Raw genomic sequence first — 21,218 nt, forward strand, 5'->3', positions numbered from 1 at the left:
GGAGGAGCCCCAGCACGGCGCGCACTCGCGGGGAGCCGTGTGTCCGCCGCCCCGGGGCGGCCGCCCTTGGGATGGAGGACAGAAACCTCGGCACCGACCCGATGCTTCGAGGGGGACTCTCCAAGCCCCGGGGTTAGTGGAACTCAAGGTGACAGGAGGTAACCGGGCGGAGGCCGGGCTGGAACAGGCAGCGCCAACGTGACGGGAGAGGCTCTGCTCCGGAGGGACGGGCTTGGGGCAGCGGTTGGGGTGGGGGTCCTGGTCGCTCGCCCTTCTCCGCTCCCAGGAGGCCGAGCGCCCGGGATGGCATCGCCGAGACCCCGTCCCCTGTATGGCGGGGGGGGGCCGCAAGAGGGAGGGACAGGGACGGGAGACGGGGGAGGTGGGCATTGGCTCGCCTGCCCCCTCCTTGGCTAGGCCCCAGCGGCTGTGCCCTTGACCCGAGGCGGCGGCGGTCGCCCCTGCCCATCTGGGACCGGCTCCGGTGCCCATCTGGGACCGGCTCCGGTGCCCTTCTGAGATGTGGGGGTGCTGTCGGCTCTGCCGCGTCCACTCCCTGGGGGCCTCAGCGTCCCTCCTTGGATCCTTGCGCGCTACCCACACCTGTCCACACTGCCGTCCTGCACGGAACTAGCTTCAATAAACAAAACGAATGCAGGCCCCGCCCCCCTCCCCCCCCCACCCCCACCCCCGGGGTCCCGTTCGCCTGGCCCGGAGGTCCTGCGCAACGGCGCCCCCGCAGCGCATCTGGGCCCCTCCGCCCGGCTCCGGCCGCTCCGTCCACTGCCCGCGGCGGCCGGGCGTCTGCACGCGCTGCGCCGGTTTCTAGAACACCCTCCCGGCCGAGGCTCCTCGGGAGACCGGCTCATAAATCGACCCTCTCTGGGAGGGTCACTTTCTCCTCCGACCCTCCTGCTGGTCACTTTAAAAGACGGAAACAGAACACTTTATGGGCTGATTCCCACTTTGTCCCTAGGTGCATATCTACCAGGATGCGTACATTTAGGACGTGAAACACAGCTAAAAATTAACTATCATCTCTGGGCAGTGGGATTACAGGTGATCTTTTCATTCCATTTTGGTTTGTCAGGTGTTTGCTGAGTTTTCTGTAGGGAGCCTGCCAGGACTCGCAATATGTAGAAAATAACCACTAGGAAACAAAGAAATGACTGGAATGGAACTCCTTTCTGTACTGACTTCTCTGAGTCCAGGCTCTTCCCTGCCGGCAGCAATCAGCTCACCCAGGGCCTGGGGCTGTATCCTCCTTTCCATGGCCCCAGGCCCTGCATGACCTGGTCACTGACCCCTCGTTCCTGCCCTACTATGCTGCACACTCTAAGCTCCAAGACTGGGATTTATATAAGATTTCTTTTTTTGGCACAACCTCTTCTCACTGTCACCCCTGGGCCTTTGCACATGCTGTTCCCTGCACCTGGTTGCTCCTGGACTTCACCCCAGGTGCTTTTTCCTTCTGTTTTTTTTTCTTTTCTTTTCTTTTTAAAGATTGGCACCTGAACTAACAACTGTTGCCAATCTTTATTTTTTTCCTGCTTTTTTCTCCCCAAATCCCCCCAGTACATAGTTGTATATTTTAGTCATAGGTCCTTCTAGTTGTGGCATGTGGGACGCTGCCTCAACATGGCCTAATGAGCGGTACCATGTCCGCACCCAGGATCCGAACCCTGGGCCGCCGAAGTGGAGCGCGTGAACTTAACCACTCGGCCATGGGGCCAGCCCGTTTTTGTTTGTTTGTTTGTTTTTTGTTTTTAGGAAGATTGGCCCTGGGCTAATATCTGTTGCTGATCTTCCTCTACTTTGTATGTGGGATGCTGCCACAGCATGGCTTGATGAGCAGTGCGTAGGTCCATGTCAGGGGTTCTGAACCCATGAACCCCGGGCTGCCAAAGCGGAGCACGCGAACTTAACCACTATGCCACCAGCCCGCCCCTGCCCTCTGTTGGTTTTAATCTGTATCCATTCACTGTAATAAACCGTAACCACGTGTATATCAGCTTTTCTGAGTCCTGTGAGTCCTTCTAGCTAATCATCGAGGCTGAGGGTGGTGTTGGGGACCCCTGACACAAGGCGATTTAAAGATCTGATTCACGTCAAATCCCTCCCACGGTGCCTGGAACCCAAGAAACATGAAATGGACGAGACTCATGCCCTCTGTGCCTCAGTTTCCTCCTCTGCAATGGGGCTCACAATCATCCTGCCCTTGTAGGGTGGGGGTGCTTATGACTTGGGGTGAAGATGCTCTTTCTTCCCAAGCGAGGGAGGAAAAGTAAGAGCCATAAAGGAAAAGATGGAAAAATCTGGTTTGTTCACATTGAAAGACTGTTATAGGACAAAAGACCCCACGGATAAGCATTAAGGACAAGTAAAGCAAGCGTTTCTCACAGGAAACTCAGATGTCCAAGAAACAGCTGGAAATATGCTCCAGCCACTAGGGCCCATCAGGGAGGCACCGGCCACATCCCCCACACCCATCTCCTCACCCCAAGGCTCCAAAGAGAGGTTTGCCAGAAGGAATCGCCCTCTCAAACTGAGGGACAGTCGGCAGACTCGGTGAAGAGCACCTATAAATAGCTATGAAAAAGACTGAACAGCCCCCCCAAAAGTGGAGGTGGTATATCGAACATTGGCCCCCAAACATGTCCACATCTCAGTCCTCCGAACCCGTGAATGTCACTTCATATGGCAACAGGGACCTCACCAATGTGATGAGTTAAGGACCCTGAGCTGGGAGACGGCCCTGGACTGGCCGGGTGGGCCTGACGCGCAATCAGGTGGCCAGATTGAGGGAGGCAGGGGGACATGTGGCCACTGTAGTAGGTAGAAGGGTGGCCCCCAAAGAAACGTCCACATGCAAATCCCTGGGACACATGCATGTTGCCTGAGTTAGCAAAGGGACCTTGCAGATGCCATTAATTTAAGGATCTCAGAATTCCATCATCTGGATTACCCGGGGGGCCCCAAATCCAGGGGCCAGTGTCCTTATAAGAGACAGAAGAGGAGACACACACACACAGAGCAGAAAGCCATGTGAAGATGGAGCCAGAATGGACAGACGCAGCCACAAGCCCAGGAAAGCCTGGAGCCACCAGAAGCCGGAAGAGGCAAGGAACAGAGACTCCCCTAAAACCTTTGGAGGGAGCACAGCCCTGCCAACACTTTGATTTCAGCCTTGTGACTTCCGTTTTCTGGCCTGCCAAACGGTAAGAGAATAAACGTGTAAATAAATGTGTATTGTTTTAAGTCAACAAGTCAGGGGTAATTTGTTACAGTGGCCGCAGGAAACTAGTACAATGGGCAAGAACTTGAACAGATACTTCACAAAAGAAGATAAAAAGAATGGCCAACAAGGGCCCAGCCCCGTGGCTGAGCAGTTAAAGTTCTGTGTGCTCCACTTTGGTGGCCCAGGTTCTTGGGTTCGAATCCCACACGCAGACCTATTCCACTCACTAGCCATGCTGTGGTGCCATCCCACATACAAAATGGAGGAAGATGGGCATGGATGTTAGCTCAGGGTGAATCTTCCTCAGCAAAAAAAAAAAAAAAAAAAAGAATGGCCAATAAGCACATATAAAGATGCGCAACATCATTACTCATCAGAGAAAGACAAATTAAAACCATGATAAGATACCACTACATACTTACTAGAATGATTAAAATTAAAAAGGAGAAGAAAGAAAAGACTGTCAATATGGATCACTGTTAGGGATGTGGAGCTGCTGGAACTTTCTTCCGGGGTGGGGAGGGATGAGGGAGGGAGCGGGAGGAGAATGTCATATGGTACAGTCACTTTAAAAAAACTGGCCGTTGCCCCTAAGGGTAAACACACACTGTCTCGTGACCCAGGAGGCCCAGTCCTCGACATTCCCAAGGGAAACGAGCACCGGCCCACCAAACCCTCGAACAGCGTGGTCCTAGCAGCTTTGCTCATCACAGCAAACACCGGGTCAACCTGCGTGCCGGTGATCGGTTAGCTGGGAAACAAAGTGTTATAGTCGACAATGGAATACAACATGACAACAAAAAACAACAAATGGTTGCTACACAGAACAACACGGCTGCATCTCTCAGATTTTATGTTGAGCCAAAGAAGCCAGATCCAAAAAAGAACATTGCACAGGAGTCCATTGATTCAAAGTTCAGGAACAGGCAAATCTAATGTGTGACAGAACAGCGGTCACTGCTGGGAGGAGGTGCTGCCTGGGAGGCGCCAGGAGGGAGCCTTTGGGGTCCTGGAACGTCCGCTCTCTCGACCTGGGTGCTGCTTACGCGTGTGTGCCCTTTGTGAGCATCACTGAGCCACAGGTCAGTGCAGTTGACACGCTATACTGTGTGTTTCATTCCAACTAAAAGAAAAACTGGAGGAAAAGGGAAATATCCAATAAGAAAAATGACCCAAGGATAGAAACAGAGCTTTGACAATCTGGAAAAAAATAAGCTGCCCAATAAAACGTGAGCTATAAAAGGTATGATTACTCTTTCGACACATACTACTTAAATGTGCTGTCAGAATATTCGTATCCAGAGTTGAGAAATTATTTTTACTCCCAGGCAACAGAACAGAAAGCCATGAGAAGTCTCTGGAAAATCCAGGCCCTCCACACCCCCAGCAAAGTGGAGTCATCTTGTTCTGTCTTTCTCTTTTCTGCTTTTTCTCCCCAAATCCCCCCAGTACATAGTTGTATATTCTAGTTGTGGGTCCTTCTACTCGTGGCGTGTGGGACGCCACCTCAGCCTGGCCCGATGAGCGGTGCCATGTCCGTGCCCAGGATCCTAACCGCCAAAACCCTGGACCGCCTAAGTGGAGCACGCGAACTTAACCATTCGGCCATGGGGCTGGCCCTTGTTCTTTCTTTAATTAGGAGGTCAGAGTTACTCAGGATGAGCCATCGGAAGGAGGCTGTGGGAGTGTCTTCATTCCCTGTGGCGGCCGTAACGTACTACCATGAACTTGATGGTTTAAAACAGCAGAAATTGGTTCTCTCACAGTTCTGGAGGACAGAAGTCCCAGCTCAGCATCACTGGGCTGAAATCAAGCTGTCAGCCGGGCTGTGCTCCCTCCAAAAGCTCGAGGAGAGAATCTGTGCTTTTCCTGTTTGTTTGTTCTGATCGTACCGGGAGTCACGCTTGTTCAGTGTCCTGGTTGCATATATCTTGTTCATCACGTCTTTGCATCTCTATCTAAAGAAATGAGGAAAGTGGGGTTCAGAGACTAACCTTCCTGGGGTCACACAGGAGAAGAGCCAGGACTGGAACTTACTTCTCTTGAATCATAGCGCAATGCCCATTTCACTACCACCACAGCATGCTTTGAGATCGGCCCTCCTGGGCCAGCCCCGGTGGCCTAGGGGTTAAGTTCAGTGTACTCTGCTTTGGCAGCCCAGGTTTGGTTCCTGGGTGTGGACCTACACCACTCATCTGTCAGTGGCCATGCTGTGGCGGTGGCTCACACACAAAAAGAAGAAGGCTGGCAACAGATGTTAGCTCAGGGCCAATCTTCCTCAGCAAAAAAAAAAGATCAGTCCTCCAGAGGCTAATTATAAAATAACTCAGTGTTGATAAATAGGAGAATCTCAACTGTTTTTAAAGTTTCTGTTGAATACATCAACTTTATATTTTAGCTCAAAGACCATGACAACTGTCCACTGAAGATCAAAACACAGACTTTCTTTTGCACGACTTTATAAACACAAAAGGTTTTCCGTGTGCATTGTGAACCTTACTGAAAATTATCATAAACAAACGAAATTTTTATTCTCTATTACAGAGATGCTGAATCTAAGTAGAAAAGGATTTCTATAATATCTATTTCCTGACATGCATACGAGAAAATTCGGCTGGTTGAGGGACAGTCCTCAGCCATCTTCTGGCTAAGGCCGCCCAAAATAGCTGAGTCGTGCAGCGCGAAGAATACGGACTTTGAAGTCACAAAGCTTGCTGGTTCACTCGCAGATGCTAATTTACCAGCTGAAATGAGATTTGGGTGGTAACAATTTCTTTTAGCTAGTTTCTCGAAAGAATTAAAAATAGGGTTCTAAATATTTTGAAGGCGGCTTGAGAGGGGTATTTTGCAGGGGGAACTTCCGTTACCCAAAAGTGGCAACAATTCTAAATAACTTCTCCCTAGGGATGCACGGCCCATCCCCTTTCCTGACATCCTCCTGTGTTCTCATTTTTTGTGCATCTTTCACAAAGATGCACACTTAGTGGTCATTGTCTCATCACCCACTTCCTTCCAAATGCTTTTTTCTCCATCTTATTTTATGGCTTTATGATAAATTTTCAGGTACGTTTATATAGCCATACATCAAACAGCGTGGCCCCGAGCAGTAAGAGCGGACAGTTTCGCTCTTGTCCCTTTACACGTGTCTGTAGCGTATCCAGGATTCTCACCCTGCTTCTGGGCTTTCCAAAGGGGGATCTGCCCTTTGCCTCTTCCAGCCCTGTGGCTGCTGGCGCTCCTCGGCTCGTGGCTGCCTCATGGCGATCTCTGCCTCTGAAGTCAATTACCGTCTCATCTTCCACGTGTCATCTCCCTCTGACGGTCTCGCGTGAGCGCCCTGTGATGGCACTTAGGCTCTGCTGGATAATCCCGAAAAATCTCTTCACCTTAAGATCTTTAACGTAATTACATCTGCAAAGGTGTCATCACATCAGGTCACCTTCGCAGGTTCTGGGGATTGAGACCTAAGCTCTCTGGGGGCCACCATTCAGCCCACTACCAGGTGGAAGGGCCCGGGAGCCACAGGCTGGCTGGGGTTTGGCTGGGGATCTTGTAACTCTCGTGGATTCACTGTGGGAGAGTCAGTGAGTGACAGAGGGAAGTCTGAAGGGTCCAGACCAGCGAGGTGCCCGTGGGGAGGAACTGAGGCCCCCGGCGAAGAGCCAGTGCCTTTCCCAGCCATGTGGGTGAATCCTCGGAAGTGGACCCTCCGGCCCCTGTCAAGTCTTTGGATGACTGCAGCCCCGCCCAGACCTCATGCCAGACCCCGAGCCAGAACCACACGGCCAAGCCCCCCCTCACTTTCCGACCCTCAGCAAGTGTGTGCGATAACAAATGTTTACTGTTTATTGTGTTAAGTTTTGGAGTAATGTGAGCAGTACCTAATAGACGTGGCAAGAGGGGAGGGCTCGGGGCTGGAGAGGGCCCTCTGGGGGACGTCATCCTTACGGAAATCTCCTTTTTCTCAAGGACACTGAATTTCTGGGCTATTACGTAAGTGGAACTTAATTTAGGAAAGCTGCAGAGCACAGCTTTCATCACCTACCACTGTGCCTGCTTGGGGCCTGACCAGCCAGGAGCCATACCCCATGTGACCGCCGGTGTCCCAAAGGAGATGCAGACACGGGGAGGACATAACATCTGGCCACATGTTCCCAGGAGAGGCTCCTGTTCGAGTGGGACATGGGAATTCTGGGGATGCTAAGGTCTGGAAGATGAACTCTGACCTCTGCTTACACGGCCCCCCAACTCCAGGATGGCAGATATTCCACACCTGGCACTGCCTCCAGAACACTTTTAAGCTAACAGGTGACATTCACCCGCCAGATGGAAAGCCTGACGCTGCTCTCAGTTCCATCATCGAAACCCTCTACGCTCCAGAGGTTATTAACGTGGGGCAACAAGCAAAGCCCGGTCCTTGCGGCTGGGGGCGATGAAATGGGGCTGTGATGAAGACAAAAGATACAAATTTGCCCCCAAATCAATCTTGCAACATAAAGACACAATGTTTTTCAAGGAAGCTGAGAAGCTGTTTCAGCAATGCATTTCAACAATAGGTGAGTGGATAAATAGACTGTGGTACATCCATTCAGTGGAACATTATTCAGTGCTGAAAAGAAACAGGCTGTCAAGCCAGGAAAAGACATGGAGAGGGCTTAAATGCCTATGGCTAAGTGAAAGAAGCCAATCGGAAAAGCCTGCCTACTGCATGAGTCCAACTAGATGACACTCTGGAAAAGGCAAATGGATAGAGACAGCAGAAAGATCAGGGGCTGCGGGGCTCAGGGTGGGGAGGGAGGGGTGAACAGGTGGGGCGCAGGGGATTTTTAGGGCAGTGAAACCATTCTGTAGGATCCCGTAACGGTGGATACGTGTCAGTGTACATTTGTCCAAAGCCACAGAATGTACACCACCACAAGTGAGCCCTAACGTAAACTGCGGCCTTTAGTTATGTGTCAGCACTGACTCATCCATTGTAACAGACGTACCGCACTAATGCAAGAGGCTGATAACAGGGGCAACTCTGTGTGTGTGTGTGTGTGTGTGTAAGGCGATACATGGGAACTTTCTGTACTTTCTGCTCAATTTTTCTGTAAACCTGACAGTGCTCAAAAAATAAAGTCTATTCATCTTTTTAAGAAATGCATGTCAAGGACCGAAGGCACAAGAATAACTCAGAGAAGTTTGCAAATAAGAACAAGACTGCCGGGTTGCCTAGAAGAGACCAGAGTATACTTTCAAACTCTTGTCATTCAAGATGTGATGGCGAGCTTATACGGTGATGTACGTCAATTATCTCTGAATAAAACTGGAGGGAAAAAGAAACTAAGAACGTGCATATGAACCAAAAAACAAGAAAACCGTGATGATGATGGCACAGGATGGACAAACGGACGGCAGGACAGGATGGAGAAAGAGGTGCCTGTGTGAGGGGACAGTAGCAGATGCTGCTGTCCAGGCTCAGGCGAGAAGGGGAAGGATGGACTGTCCCGTGTGCTGCGAGACATCAGCCACCCCATTCATTAGGAAATTGAAGAAGGCAGATTCTGACCTTACACTCGTCAAAAAACAAAACACATGGACAGGCCAGATGGCATAGTGGTTAGGTTTGTGCGCTCTGCTTTGGTGGCCTGGGGTTCACAGGCCCAGATGCTGGGCACGGACCTGGCATGACTGGTCAAGTCACGCTGTAGAGATGTCCCACATAAAATAGAGGAAGATGGATGCAGATGTTAGCTCAGCGAGAATCTTCCTCAAGTAAAAAGAGGAAGATTCGTAACAGAGGTTAGCTCAGGGCCAGTCTTCCTCACCAAAAAAAACAAAAAAACAAAAACAAAAACAAAATAACCCCACAATGCTTAATTTCAATGAACAACTTGAACACAAAACTTGAATAAAAATATTAGAAGAAAGTAGAGTTGAAGATATAAATCCTTGAGGTACGGGAGCCCTTCTCAAAAAAAGACAGAAAAAACAAATGCCTGAAGGGAAAAAGACAAATAGACGTGTTTACTTTAAAGTGAAAAGCTTCAGTACGACCACAAACACCAGAAACAAACATTAAAGAGAGAGTGAAAACAGGCATTTTTCAAAAGCAGCACAAACGTCCAGTAAATGATCGAAAAGACGCTCAACCTACAGGTAAAGAGGAAAATGCAAATTAAAAGAACAATGAAATCCCACTTCTACGGTTTGAAAAATTAAAAAGTTTGATAATTTCAAGTGTCGACAGTTCCTCTGCCGAGGGGGCATTTTTATATGTATTAACTATAAACTTTTCAATGTATTCAGTTCTTTTGGCTTTTGGTAGCTCCCTACGGAAATGCTCACACCGACCAGGGAGGCGCGGGCAGACGGCTCAGTGTCACAGGAGGAAAGAAGGGGACAGTGTCCATGCCCACAAAAAGGGGAATCTTAAGTAAACCTCGCACGGCCAGACCACTTCTGACAGGGTTCTGCCACAGTCCCCCAAACCGGAGACAGGATTCCTTTAGTGAGGGGACTTTGGTTTCTCTGAAATGGATGATTTTTTTTTTTTTTTTTTTTTTTGAGGAAGATTAGTCCTGAGCTAACATCTGCTGCCAATCCTCCTCTTTTTGCTGAGGAAGACTGGCCCTGAGCTAACATCTGTGCCCATCTTCCTCTACTTTCTATGTGGGACGCCTACCACAGCATGGCGTGCCAAGTGGTGCCATGTCCACACCCGGGATCCGAACCGGCAAACCCCAGGCCGCCCAAGTGGGATGTGCGAACTTAACTGCTGTGCCACCGGGCCAGCCCCCTGAAATGGATGAACTTTTATGAAGAGATAGCAATTTAGAAAAAAGAAATATCACGGCACAAGGATGTGCCCTTAGAGTGAGGGGCACATCTTGGATATGATGGAGCCCACAGTGCCCCGCAGGTCCATGTCAGCCCTTCCCTGGTGGAGCCGCCCCTGGGGAGCCAGCCTGGCACTGCCTGTCCGGGGGTGAGGGGAGCCCCACGACCAGGGTCCCACGGCCTCCTTCCTCCAGGACGTCCCTGATGGAGGGGCGGGCGAGATGAAGGCCGTCAGTTACACAGCTTGAGAAGGAGCTCAGTGACGTCACTCGTTAGTAAGGACGAGGACTGTCTTTCCCACGGCCCCGCGGGCTACAATGCAGAATAAACAACAGAAGCCTGCCCGAGGGAGCCCAAATCTGAGACCCCAGGGCGAGGGAAGGGCAGGCAGGGGCTGATCCTTATCTCCCCACGTCTGGTTCTGCTGCAGCGCCACGGCTCAGGACTTTCTGCTCCACCTCTGAAATGTTCACGTGCCCAGAATCCCACTTCTTCCTACCTCCACCGGCTCCGCCTGCTCCAGCCACCGTCACCTCCCGCCTGGACAATCACAGTCACCTCTTCACTAGGCTGGCAGCTTCCACCTTCTCCCCGCCACAGTCTGCTCCCCACGTGGCTGTCCGAGGGATCCTGTTAAAACTAAGTCAGCTCCCGTCCCTCCTCTGCTCAGAGCCGTCCTGTGGCTCCCGCCTCACCCGGAGTAAAAAAGCCCCAATCTTCACCGTGGCCCAAGGCAGCCCACTTTGTGCTGGCTCGTATGATACACACATACGAACATACGAATACGCTTTTCTTTACAAAATGGAATAAAAGGAAAAAGAAAGTAACAGAGTCCACTTTGCACATGGTGAGGGCAAGAAGTGTTTAGCGGAACCTTGTCCTAACAAGATATATAATATAGAGGCCGGCCTGCTGGTGCCGTGGTTAAGTTTGCATGTTCTGCTTCGGCGGCCCGGGGTTCACTAGTTCGGATCCCGGCTGCCGCTTGGCAAGCCATGCTGTGACAGGCGTCCCACATGTAAAGTAGAGGAAGATGATCATGGATGTTAGCTCAGGGCCAGTCTTCCTCAGCAAAAAGAGGAGGATTGGCAGTAGTTAGCTCAGGGCTAATCTTCCTCAAAAAAAAAAAAAAAAAGAGGGCCGGCTCGGTGGCCGAGTGGTTGAGTTCCCGCGCTCCGCTGCGGCGGCCCAGGGTTCAGATCTTGGGCGCGGACATGGCACCGCTCGTCAGGCCACCTTGAGGCGGCGTCCCACATCCCACAACTAGAAGGACCTGCAACTAAGATATACAACTATGTACAGGGCGGGTTTGGGGAGATAAAGCAGAAAAAAAAAAAAGATTGGCAACAGTTAGCCCAGGTGCCAATCTTTAAAAAAAAAAAAAAGATATATAACATATAATGTATGATATGAATATATACTGTTATGTAATACATATAATGGTTTTATGTTGATAAAACATATTTTATATATACACATATATATCTGTAGTTTTTCTTCATGAAATGGAATACAATAGAATAGGAACTATTAGACTACACTGCACACATTAAAGGTAATTATTTAGTGAAACTTCCATTCCAATGATACATATATACTGGCAAACACACACACATAATATACAGTGTTATGTTACATATTACATAAAATGTATTTTTATATTCCATTATGTACTATGTCACATAATGCATGAATTATGCGATATTTAGACTACATATACATAGGGTGAATTGTGAATTAGCTAAACCTGTCTGTGGTGGATTATAGAAACTACACGTCTTCTTGTGGCTTGCTGCCGTAGGTGGAGATGGACACAGAGACCCGCGTGCAGGGGGGTTACTGCGGGGTCTCCGGGAGCAGCTCCTGCGGGTGGGGAGTGACGGCTGCGAGAACAGGCAGAGAAAAGCTGAAGCGCGACGCAGTCCCGACAGTGGATCCGATGGGCCGCCCGGAGCTGGTACGATGCTCCGGAGCTGCACCAACTGAGACAAAAGGGGCCAGCCTTTGTTCTCCTGACCCCTACCCCTCCCTCTCCCACTCTACTCCAGCGGGCGGTAAACTCTTTATGGAAATGGAGAGACAGTAAATATTTTCGTCTTTGAAGGCCGTATGATATCTATCCCAAACACAGTCCTCAACTCTGCCATGGCAGTGCGAAAGCAGCCACAGAAAATATCTACATGAATGAGGGTGACTGTGTCTCAACGAGCCTTTATCAACACAGACAGACAGCAGGCTGCCGGATTTGGCCCGAGGGCCTTAGTCCGGTCACCCCTGCTCTGTTCTGACAGCTATAACCCCTTGCTGTTCCAGGAACAGGCTAACCCCACACTGGCCTCAGGACCTTTGTACATACTAACCACCCTTTCTCCCTCCCTGGCAGCTGCCTCCAGGGCTCAGGGCAAACCTCGCCCCTCCCGGAGCACCTGACCCAACCCAGCCGTCCCCACTGCTGAACTCAGACACTGGATTAGCTCTTCTTCAGTGTCGTCTCCCACACCAGGTGTCCGCTCCACGAGGGCGGGACCTGGTCTGGTTCCCGGCTGATTCCCAGCTCCTAGAATGGGGCCGGGTGCGCAGGAGATGCTCAGGAAACACTTGTCTAACGAGCGCGTGGGTGATGCCCTCTCGATTCTCCTTCGGACATGCTGCTCCTGTCTCTGTTCCATGGGGCTGAGGACCCCAGGCCTGGGCACGCAGTCACAGTGGCTAGCACAGGGATGGTGGCCGTGTGGGCCATCAAGCAGGCAGGGGTTTATGAGGTCCATTTCCTCCCGGGTGGCTCCCTCTGGGCAAAGGCCTGCCGCGCAGGGAAACCAACAGGGCCTGCCAGGACGTGGGAGAGGCGGAGTCCTCAGGACTCGGTTTGAGGCTTTTGGGAGCCAGTGTTGAAGGGGTTTCTGTCCTTTCCGCCCGAGTCCCGAGTCCCTCAGGAGGGGAGGACTCTGATGCAGCCCGGCACCCTCCCAAATCACCACGGGGCAGGCAAGTCATGTCAGAAAAGCATTGTCTGTATGGGCCTCTGTCCCTGCTCTGGACGGCGAGCCCCCTGAGGGCAGGGTTGGGGCTGTCCCGGTCACAGCTGGGACCCCAGCAGGGCACAGAGTGGGCACCCGGGTGAAAGCTTCTTGAAGGAAAGGATAAACGAAGGACACTTCTTCTAACGGGGGTTTTTTAAACATAAGAAAAACGCATCAACTTGAAGACCAGCAACCTCATTGACAAATTTATTCGGACCCCACTCCCTACGTCGCAAAGGTGTACAAAACTTTAGCTAGGAGGAAGCCAGAGTGGGGAGCCACGCTCTGGCCTTGTGCATTTTAAGAGGGGACTCGGGTTCCACTTCCACACCCCTTGTTCCCACCCAGTGGGTGAGGCCGAGGCGTCCCACAAGGTCTGGCCACAGGCAAGGACCCGTCAGGGCTGCGTCATGAGTCTCGATGTGAGGGCAATGTCATGTCGGGGTCAGGATGGTGCAGGGGTGAGGAGCTTGGGCTCTGGCCCAGACTACCCATCTTCGCATCCCACTTCTGCTTCTCCTCTGCCTGTGTGACCCTGGGCAGGTGACTTGCCCTCTCTGTGCCTCAGTTTCCTCATGAATGAAACGAAGAAGATAACGTTATGGGGATTACGTAAAGCACTTAGAACAGTGCCCAGCACCTAACCAGAGCTCAATAAACGGGATCTGTTACGACAATGATCGCTATTTATTGACATGATGGGCGGGGGAGGGGGCAGTCCCAGTCCCAGGCCTCCAGCAACCAGAACTCCAGCGATGGGTCAGTGCCAAGTGGAGCCCCCCGGGAACCATGGAAACCAGGCCCCGTGCCTGCTCGCTGGCTCCATCCCTCCCCCCTTCATGCAGTGGTCTCTCTCTTGCCTTCTCCCCTCATCACTTATCCCACTCAGGTCACTTCCAGTTTTAAAGACACGCCCCCCCCTCCCCCCCCAGGGCCCCAGCTCCTCAGCTCCCTCTGCATCAGCTTCTCCCGCTCTTCCAGAAGGAATTAAGATGCCTTAGAAGCCCAGTTTCTTGACTTTCTCTCTGGGTAGGTCTCGTGTCCGGATCATTCGGACCCCCATGGGGAAGTGAGGTGAGGGAGGAACGGGGAAAAAGGGCCCTGCCCCCCCCAACCTGGAGCTGCTTGGAGATGGGCCCAGGGGGACAGAATGCAACCCCTGCCTCTGGGGTGCCGTGGCCTCTGTGGAGGTCCCCGCCGTGCCCCCAGCCCCCTCCAGGCCCTGCACCCGGCTCTGCCTCCCTCCCTGGGCCCCCACTCTGCTCTCTTACTCCACCACCTTGGACAACCACCCTCATTGGCTGTGTGGCCTTGGGCAAGTCCCTTTGCCTCCCCCGGACCTCAGTTTCCCCATCTGAGAAAGAATTCACAGGATGACTTCCTGCCCCTCACCCCATCAGAACCCTCTCAGCTTCTCTCCTGTTTTGATGAGCTTTGCGCCATTTTCATCTGTCATCCTTCTCAGACACACCCTTACGATGCCTTCCTCAGCCGGGGCTCCTTTAATCGGGAAACATCTACAGTCTGAGCCACAGACAAGGCGGGGAGGCCCACGCCTCTCCCTGCTTGGGTGGGGAGCCCTGGGAGAGAAACCAAGCAGTGAAGGGCGGTTTCTGGACGGTTTCTCATGGGGAGGGCCAAATGCCCAATGGGGTTGGCAGGGATCCCAGCATACTCTTGGGGTGGGGTGGGGCTGTACTGTGTTGAATGGCGGCTCCCCAAAGGGGATGTCCCACCCCAACCCCTGGAACCTGTGAATGTGAGGTTATTGGGAAAAGGGTCTTTGTAGATGTCACTAAATTAAGGATCTCGAAGTGAAATCATCCTAGATTTAGGGTGGGCCTTAAACAGAACCCTCACTTATAAGAGACAGAGGAGGAGGAGAAGGCCATGAGAAGATGGAAGGCAGAGACGGGAGACACACCAGGGAGCACCCGGAGCCCCCAGCAGTGGAAGAGGCAGGAAGGCCCCTGGGGAGCCTTCAGAGGGAGCGCGGCCCCGCCGACACCGTGATGGCAGGTCTCGGCCTCCAGAACAGGGAGAGAAGAAATTCCTGTTGTTTGAAGCCACCAGGTTGGCGGTCATTTGTTACGGCAGTCCTGGGACACTAATAAAGGAGCTGAGAGCACTGGAAGGTGGCCCGGGCCAGTGGGATGGGGGTGGGACTCGGGGCCAGAGAGGCAGGAGGGCACCACTGCACGAAGGGGTACTGCCGGGCCACCCCGAGCCCCAGGGGAGGAGGGCACGAGCACGCGGATCAGCAGATCCGATGGAAGAAGGGGGATGAGATCGCCTAATCCACGGCCGGCAGTCCCGAGAGGCCAGCGATGAGGACAGTGGGGAAGGTAGGAAAGGGCGTGTCGGGAAGGGCCCAGGGACTCTGCGGACAGGTACACAGGGGGCCGGGGCTGAAAGACAGGCTGCGTTAGCCCTAGGCAGGATCAATTTTCCCACCACGTAAGCGGGGCTGGGAAGATGACCCCGCACAGCCATGGCCGTGGGCTGTGTCACAGATGGAAGGACGCGGGGTTCTGCTGGAATATTCCCCTTGGGGCCTCACGGGAAGGACCACAGATCAGGTTAAGGGGGAAGATGGAATATTTGGTGGATCAGCTGCAAGCCAGATCCCTTTTTCCCCTCAAAGAGAGTGGCGATGCCCAGCTGGAGGCCAGCTTAGAAGGCGCAGGGACCACCGGCCATTGAAAGACACTGCATTTCCTTACAAGGGCTGTACCGATTGACAAAGGGAAGGGGGCGTTCCGGAGTAAAGGATGAGAGTCTCAGAGAGAGGTAACACTGATCAGGTCAATGGGGGTTGACGGGTTGATCCGGCTCCACTCCGGGGTCCATTTTCTCTTCTGCCAGAAGAGTGGGTGTGTTGTCCTGCTGGCTGGGCCCTTGTGGGTCTGTGTGGTCTGGGGCGGGGCTGGAGAGATGAGCCCTGTGGACGTCCGAACAAGCTAGAGGCCAGGCGGCTGTGCTGAAACACACAGTGGCAGGAGCCACGGGTCGGTAGGGGGTGACCGAATCCCAGTTCCATCAAGATCCAGGTGGTTTCCGCGGGGCCAGCACAGGCGGGGGCAGTGCGGGGAGAAGGCCACACGGAGCACACCTGGCCACGTCCAAGTTCAGACTTTAGCAGGCTCCTGTTCCTGGGATGTGGGTGGGGGCACCACAGGGGGCGCGGGCGGCGGGTCCCGGGCGCCCAGCTGGGCGCGCACCTCCTGCACCTGTGCCCGCAGCTCCTCCAGGGCGTCCTGCGGCGGCGCCACCTGCACCTGCGCCTGCAGAGCCTCGACTGCCAGTGCCAGGTGGCCCACCTCGGCCCGCATCGCGTCCCAGGCGGCTTGCTGCTGCTCCTCCTTGTTGCGCTGCTGCGTCTGGTGGCGCCAGTACTCCAGCACCAGGCAGCCGCCGCCCACGATGAAGATGGTGGCCTCGCCCAGTAGTTCGGCGCCCAGCTCAGCGGCCGCCTCCTCGTTCAACGGCTTGATGACTGTGCCCCGGAAGCCCATGATGCGCATCTTGGTCCGCATCTCCACCCAGTGGTACACTGCAGGGGAAGAGAGGGGTCAGGTTGTGCACCAGGAGCCCCCTGCAAGCCCCGCCCCTCTGCGTCTCAGTATCCTAGTAGGAGCAATGGGGACATGGCAGCCAGAATCACGATGGGGGGCACTTTAAACCTGGCCTTGCCCTGGGAATGCCGACTGGGGTAACCCAAGAGCATCTTTTAAAATTGCCCAGGCTAGTGGTTAAGCTCGTGCATCCCACTTGGGCGGCCAGGGGTTCGCAGGTTCGGATCCCAGGTGCCAACCTAGCACCACTAGCCAAGCCATGCTGTGGAAGTGTCCCACATAAACAGAGGAAGACTAACCACAGATGTTAGCTCAGTGACAATCTTCCCCAAGCAAAAAGAGGAAAATTGGCAACAGATGTTAGCTTAGGGCCAATCTTCCTCACAAATAAAATAAAATTGCCCAGAAGATTCTGGCAAGCAGCCAGGAATGAGAAACCTTGCCCCAGAGGGGAGGTCCTCGGTATGGGGGCCTCGTCACAAGGAGCTCCCAGGGCACAAAGCACCTGGGTCACCTGCCAGACCTCAGCTCCCTCAAGCCACCAGCAGGCCGGTCAGAGTCCTCCCCTGGCACTGGGGCCCTACCCACTTCCCAGGGGAAAGGCAGACGCCCTTTCTTTCTTCCCCAAACGAGGAGTCGGGGCCATAGTGGGCAGGACCTCCTGGATCCAAAGAAAAGGCAGCTGCAATGGGGGAATGGAGGCTAAGCCACTGTGAAGACGGGGCAAGCCACGCTCGGCACCAGGCTGTGGCTCCCACGCCAGATTCTCACCAGCCCTGAAGGTGGAGCTACCAGTTGGGAGCTCTTTGAAGACGTGAGGTTGTGGGCACCTACCTTGGAAGAAGCTCAAGAGCTGACTGGGGCTGCTGGAAGGAAGGAAGTCTTCCCTGCCCAGCCGCTTCACTGTGAGGGCAGATTCTCAGCACTTGAGTCTTAAAAACCAAGGCAGAATTGATGCTGAACCTGACTCAGCCGTGCAATAACTCATAGTCATCCAAGGACACGCGAAATGCCTGGGGTGCCCGTTCAGCTCATATGGAGATTCACTTCCAACATGTCATTTTCTTTTTATATTTAATAATCATCCATGAAGATGCACAATATATGAAATGTTTTAGATTAATTACGCACTAATAATCATTTTAAAGATAATTCAATCCAGAGGAAAATAATTTAACATTTAGAACGTTATGGCTCCAGGAAATTAAACAAAATTAAAATTTGAATTTCTGTACATATTTTGGTTGCTGATACAAAATTCATTAGAGAGGATTCTGTGGGGAAGGAAACTACAAACATAGGTGAAAGAGACAGGAACAATGTAAAATTTCTGACTGTAAAAGAAGAGCTTGGTCTTTTTAGATTTTTTTCTTTGAAACCGGACATTGACAGGCACCAAATCGTGCAAGTCTGTGGATTGCTGCAGACGCTTCAAAGGAAGGATGCACCAGCTGTGTTTGAAATGTCAGTATTCATAACTCACCAGAAATTACATCCTTTGCACCTTCTGGAGCTTATGAAGAGAAGTTTTAGTGGTCAACATGAAAATGCACTAGAGGGCGTGGAAATGAATAAAAGAAACCCTAAGTAAACTGGAGCCAGGAAGGCCCGGAGGGAGAGCACTCACACCTTATTCACACATGGCCACTTACACCAAACAGGAAGAGAGACAAGGCTTGCATCTTGGACAGGAAATAAAACTACTTTTCTACTGAAGGAAGATTTTTCTCCCTACCCAGCAACAGCCCAGCCAATGAGAAACGCCACAGCTCAGCCAATGAGAAATGCCGCAGCTCAGCCAATGAGAAATGCCGCAGCTCAGCCAATGAGAAACGCCACAGCTCAGCCAATGAGAAATGCCGCAGCTCAGCCAATGAGAAATGCCACAGCTCAGCCAACGAGAAATGCCGCAGCTCAGCCAATGAGAAACGCCGCAGCTCAACCAATGAGAAACGCCACAGCTCAGCCAATGAGAAACGCCACAGCTCAGCCAATGAGAAATGCCGCAGCTCAGCCAATGAGAAACGCCGCAGCTCAGCCAATGAGAAATGCTGCAGCTCAGCCAGTGAGAAGCTGTTATACCCTGAACTGTTATTTTCCCCCAATGGATTTTCCTTTAGAACAGCCCCTCCCTTCCCCCTTTTTCTCTCTAAAAGCAGCTCCCCTCCTTTGTTCTCTGGGTTTGCCTTTGGTTTGCCATAGCATGCACATCTTGAATTGCAATTCTTTTGGCTATTCCTGAATAAACTCATTCTGATATAAAATAACAGGCAAATTTGCTTTTTAAATGGACAAAGGTATATAATTTTTCCATTTTTTAAAGAGGTAGGGCAGCAAAAATATTTGATGAGCTCTGCCCAGAGCCAGCAGTAAGATTAAAGGGGTATCCCCAGGAGCCTCTCAGTAACCGCCAGCTGCTGTGGTCACTATTACTGCTAATTGTTACTGACGCCCTGGTGTGGGGTTCCTGGGCTCCAGGCTGTGGAGACCCTTCCCACACTGTGGTCCTAACATCAGGCCAACCTGGGGTCCACCCGTGGCTATGCCATCTACTGCCTGGGCAATGACAGCCACTTTGAGCTGCCTCTGTAAAACAGGGAGATGATGACCATACACCAGCCCTGGTACGGGGCCTGGAGCTGGGCCTCTGTCACCCTCTCCTTCACGTCAGGACCATATAGCAAAGTGGCCAGAGGGCACTGAGGAGGGACAGCACCAGCTTCTGCTAGCATCCCTGGGTGAATGTCCCTGCATCTCAGTGTAGACCGAGCATGGGGACCTTAGACAATGGGTGGGTCTGGGTGTGCAAGTGGGAGTGGGTACATGGGGTGGGTGGGGGGGCACACATCCAGGGCATAGGAAATCAAGTCAAAGGGTGTGTGTGTTTGTGTGTGAGAGGGAGAGGGAGAGAGAGAGAGAGAGAGAGAGAGAGAGAGAGAGGGAGAGAAACAGAGAGAGAGAGACAGAGAGAGACACAGAGAGAGAGACACAGAGAGAGACAGAGAGAGACAGAGAGAGAGAGAGAGAGAGAGGGAGAGGGAGAGAGGGCTTTCAGAGCAGGGGCTGATGGCGATCTCTCTCAGGCCAGTGGCCAGATTTGAGGTTGACAAAACAAGGTCTGCTGGGAATGGAAGGTTGGGGAAAAGGGGTAGCTTGTGAGGGGCCAGGATGGGACAAGACTGAAGACAGCACCAGATGTGAGTGTCCAACAGGCCCCTGGACGTCTCCCAGACACACCACACTCACCACGTCCAAACCCGACCCCAGCTGCCCCATCACACACACTTGTTCCTCTTCCTGGGTCCCTCCTGTCACCACGTCAGAGACCTGGGCCTCATCCCCAGGAGCTTCCTCCCCTACAGCCTCTCAGCCACACGTCTGGTCTGTTCTCCCTCTTGGATGTCTCTCCTACACCCACTTCTGCTGTCCGGTCCCGGCTCCATCCCAGCTCTGACCCGTGCTCCTTCCCTGACCTCTGTTCCTCCTGTCCATCTGTGTGTCCCTTTCGGAGTGCCTATCAGAATGGGGAATGGTCTTGTCATCCAGTCACTTGTTTGCACGTCTCCCACACTGGACTGTGAGCCCAGCGAGGCTGAGGACCGCGGCTGTCACAGTCACTGCTGTGTCCCTAGCACGGACCAGGCCCACAGATGATGCTCAGTGTACTGTGGTGAATGCATCAATGGGTCCCTGCCCCCCCCCCCCCCCCCATCTGCCAGCCCAGCCTCACTCCTGCCACTGTCCTCCGTGTAGCAGTCAGGAGCTGGCTGAAAAAGAACGAAAACCAAAAACTGCCATTCCCTTCACTAATAAAAGTAACACACTGCATGAGAATTAAGCACTCAAACTACAAAATTAAGAGTCAGAGTCCCCGCGCCCAGCCCTGATCTTAGACCCACCTCAAACAGACCCCCAAATCTTGCCCTCATCAGCCTTGTCCACCCAGCATTACTCCCTGACATTTGATAATAAATAGACATCGCTCATCTCTATTTCTGAGTTTTTCAACTGGAAATGTGCTGGTATGTAAGAATTTACAATTCTCTTCTTTTCCTTTTCTTGTTTTTTGCTGGGAAGATCTGCCCTGAGCTAACATCTGTTGCCAATATTCCTCTTTTTTTCCTCCCTCCCCAAAACCCCAGTGTGTAATGTATATTCTAGTTGCACCTCCTAGTTCTTGCATGTGAGCCACCGCCACAGCATGGCAACTGACAGACGGGTGGCGTGGTTCCGCGCCAGGGAAACGAACCCAGGCCGCCAAAGCGGTGAGAGTGCCAAACTTTAACCACGAGGCCATCAGGGCTGGCTCAGCAATACTTCTCTCTTGACCCCCCCGGCCCCAGTGTAAAAGGTGAGCGCTTTGTCCCCAAGCAGCCTGTCCTTCCTCCACCCCCTCCCCCTCCCCATTTTCACAAGGAATTTGTATACATTCCTTGTTCTTGTATTATACTCTCTTCACTGTCTCCCTCAGCTTCCAGCATGGCCAGGGAGGAAACAAGCAGTCTCCCCTTCCTCCTCCCCCTCCCCCTCCCCCTCCCCCCCTCCCCCCTCCTCCCCTCCTCC

General features: G+C 52.6%; 1 protein-coding gene and 2 long non-coding RNA genes across 6 annotated transcripts in view; 1 reads left to right on the plus strand and 2 right to left on the minus strand.

Annotated features, from left to right (window-relative positions):
- Nucleotides 1–21,218, minus strand: part of OPA3 (outer mitochondrial membrane lipid metabolism regulator OPA3) — an 89,933-nt gene that overhangs the window by 27,825 nt on the left and 40,890 nt on the right. Inside the window, exon 2 of one of the 2 annotated variants that reach the window (XM_001500541.6) lies at nucleotides 13,260–16,633. The exons of the other annotated variant lie outside the window; for it this stretch is intronic. Coding sequence (XP_001500591.3) covers nucleotides 16,209–16,633 — 425 coding nt within the window. The 3' untranslated portion in view covers nucleotides 13,260–16,208. Of the gene's footprint in view, nucleotides 1–13,259; nucleotides 16,634–21,218 lie in introns of those variants that run through there. 2 annotated transcript variants of the gene reach the window in all.
- On the plus strand, nucleotides 5–2,011 carry LOC138915730 (uncharacterized). Of its 2 annotated transcripts, none has more exons than XR_011421899.1 (3): nucleotides 5–132; nucleotides 977–1,059; nucleotides 1,771–2,011. It is a non-coding gene; the product is annotated as an uncharacterized lncRNA (long non-coding RNA). The 2 variants fall into 2 exon arrangements; XR_011421898.1 differs by having other exon boundaries at nucleotides 35–158; nucleotides 1,771–1,882.
- LOC138915731 (uncharacterized) overlaps nucleotides 17,490–21,218 on the minus strand; it is a 44,048-nt gene continuing 40,319 nt past the window's right edge. For both annotated transcript variants that reach the window (XR_011421900.1, XR_011421901.1), the window contains exons 2-3: nucleotides 18,139–18,207; nucleotides 17,490–17,587 (exon numbers count right to left, since the gene is read on the minus strand). This is a non-coding gene — a long non-coding RNA (uncharacterized lncRNA). The remainder of the gene's footprint in view (nucleotides 17,588–18,138; nucleotides 18,208–21,218) is intronic.

Source organism: Equus caballus, chromosome 10, assembly GCF_041296265.1.
Source record: "Equus caballus isolate H_3958 breed thoroughbred chromosome 10, TB-T2T, whole genome shotgun sequence".
NCBI lineage: Eukaryota > Metazoa > Chordata > Mammalia > Perissodactyla > Equidae > Equus > Equus caballus.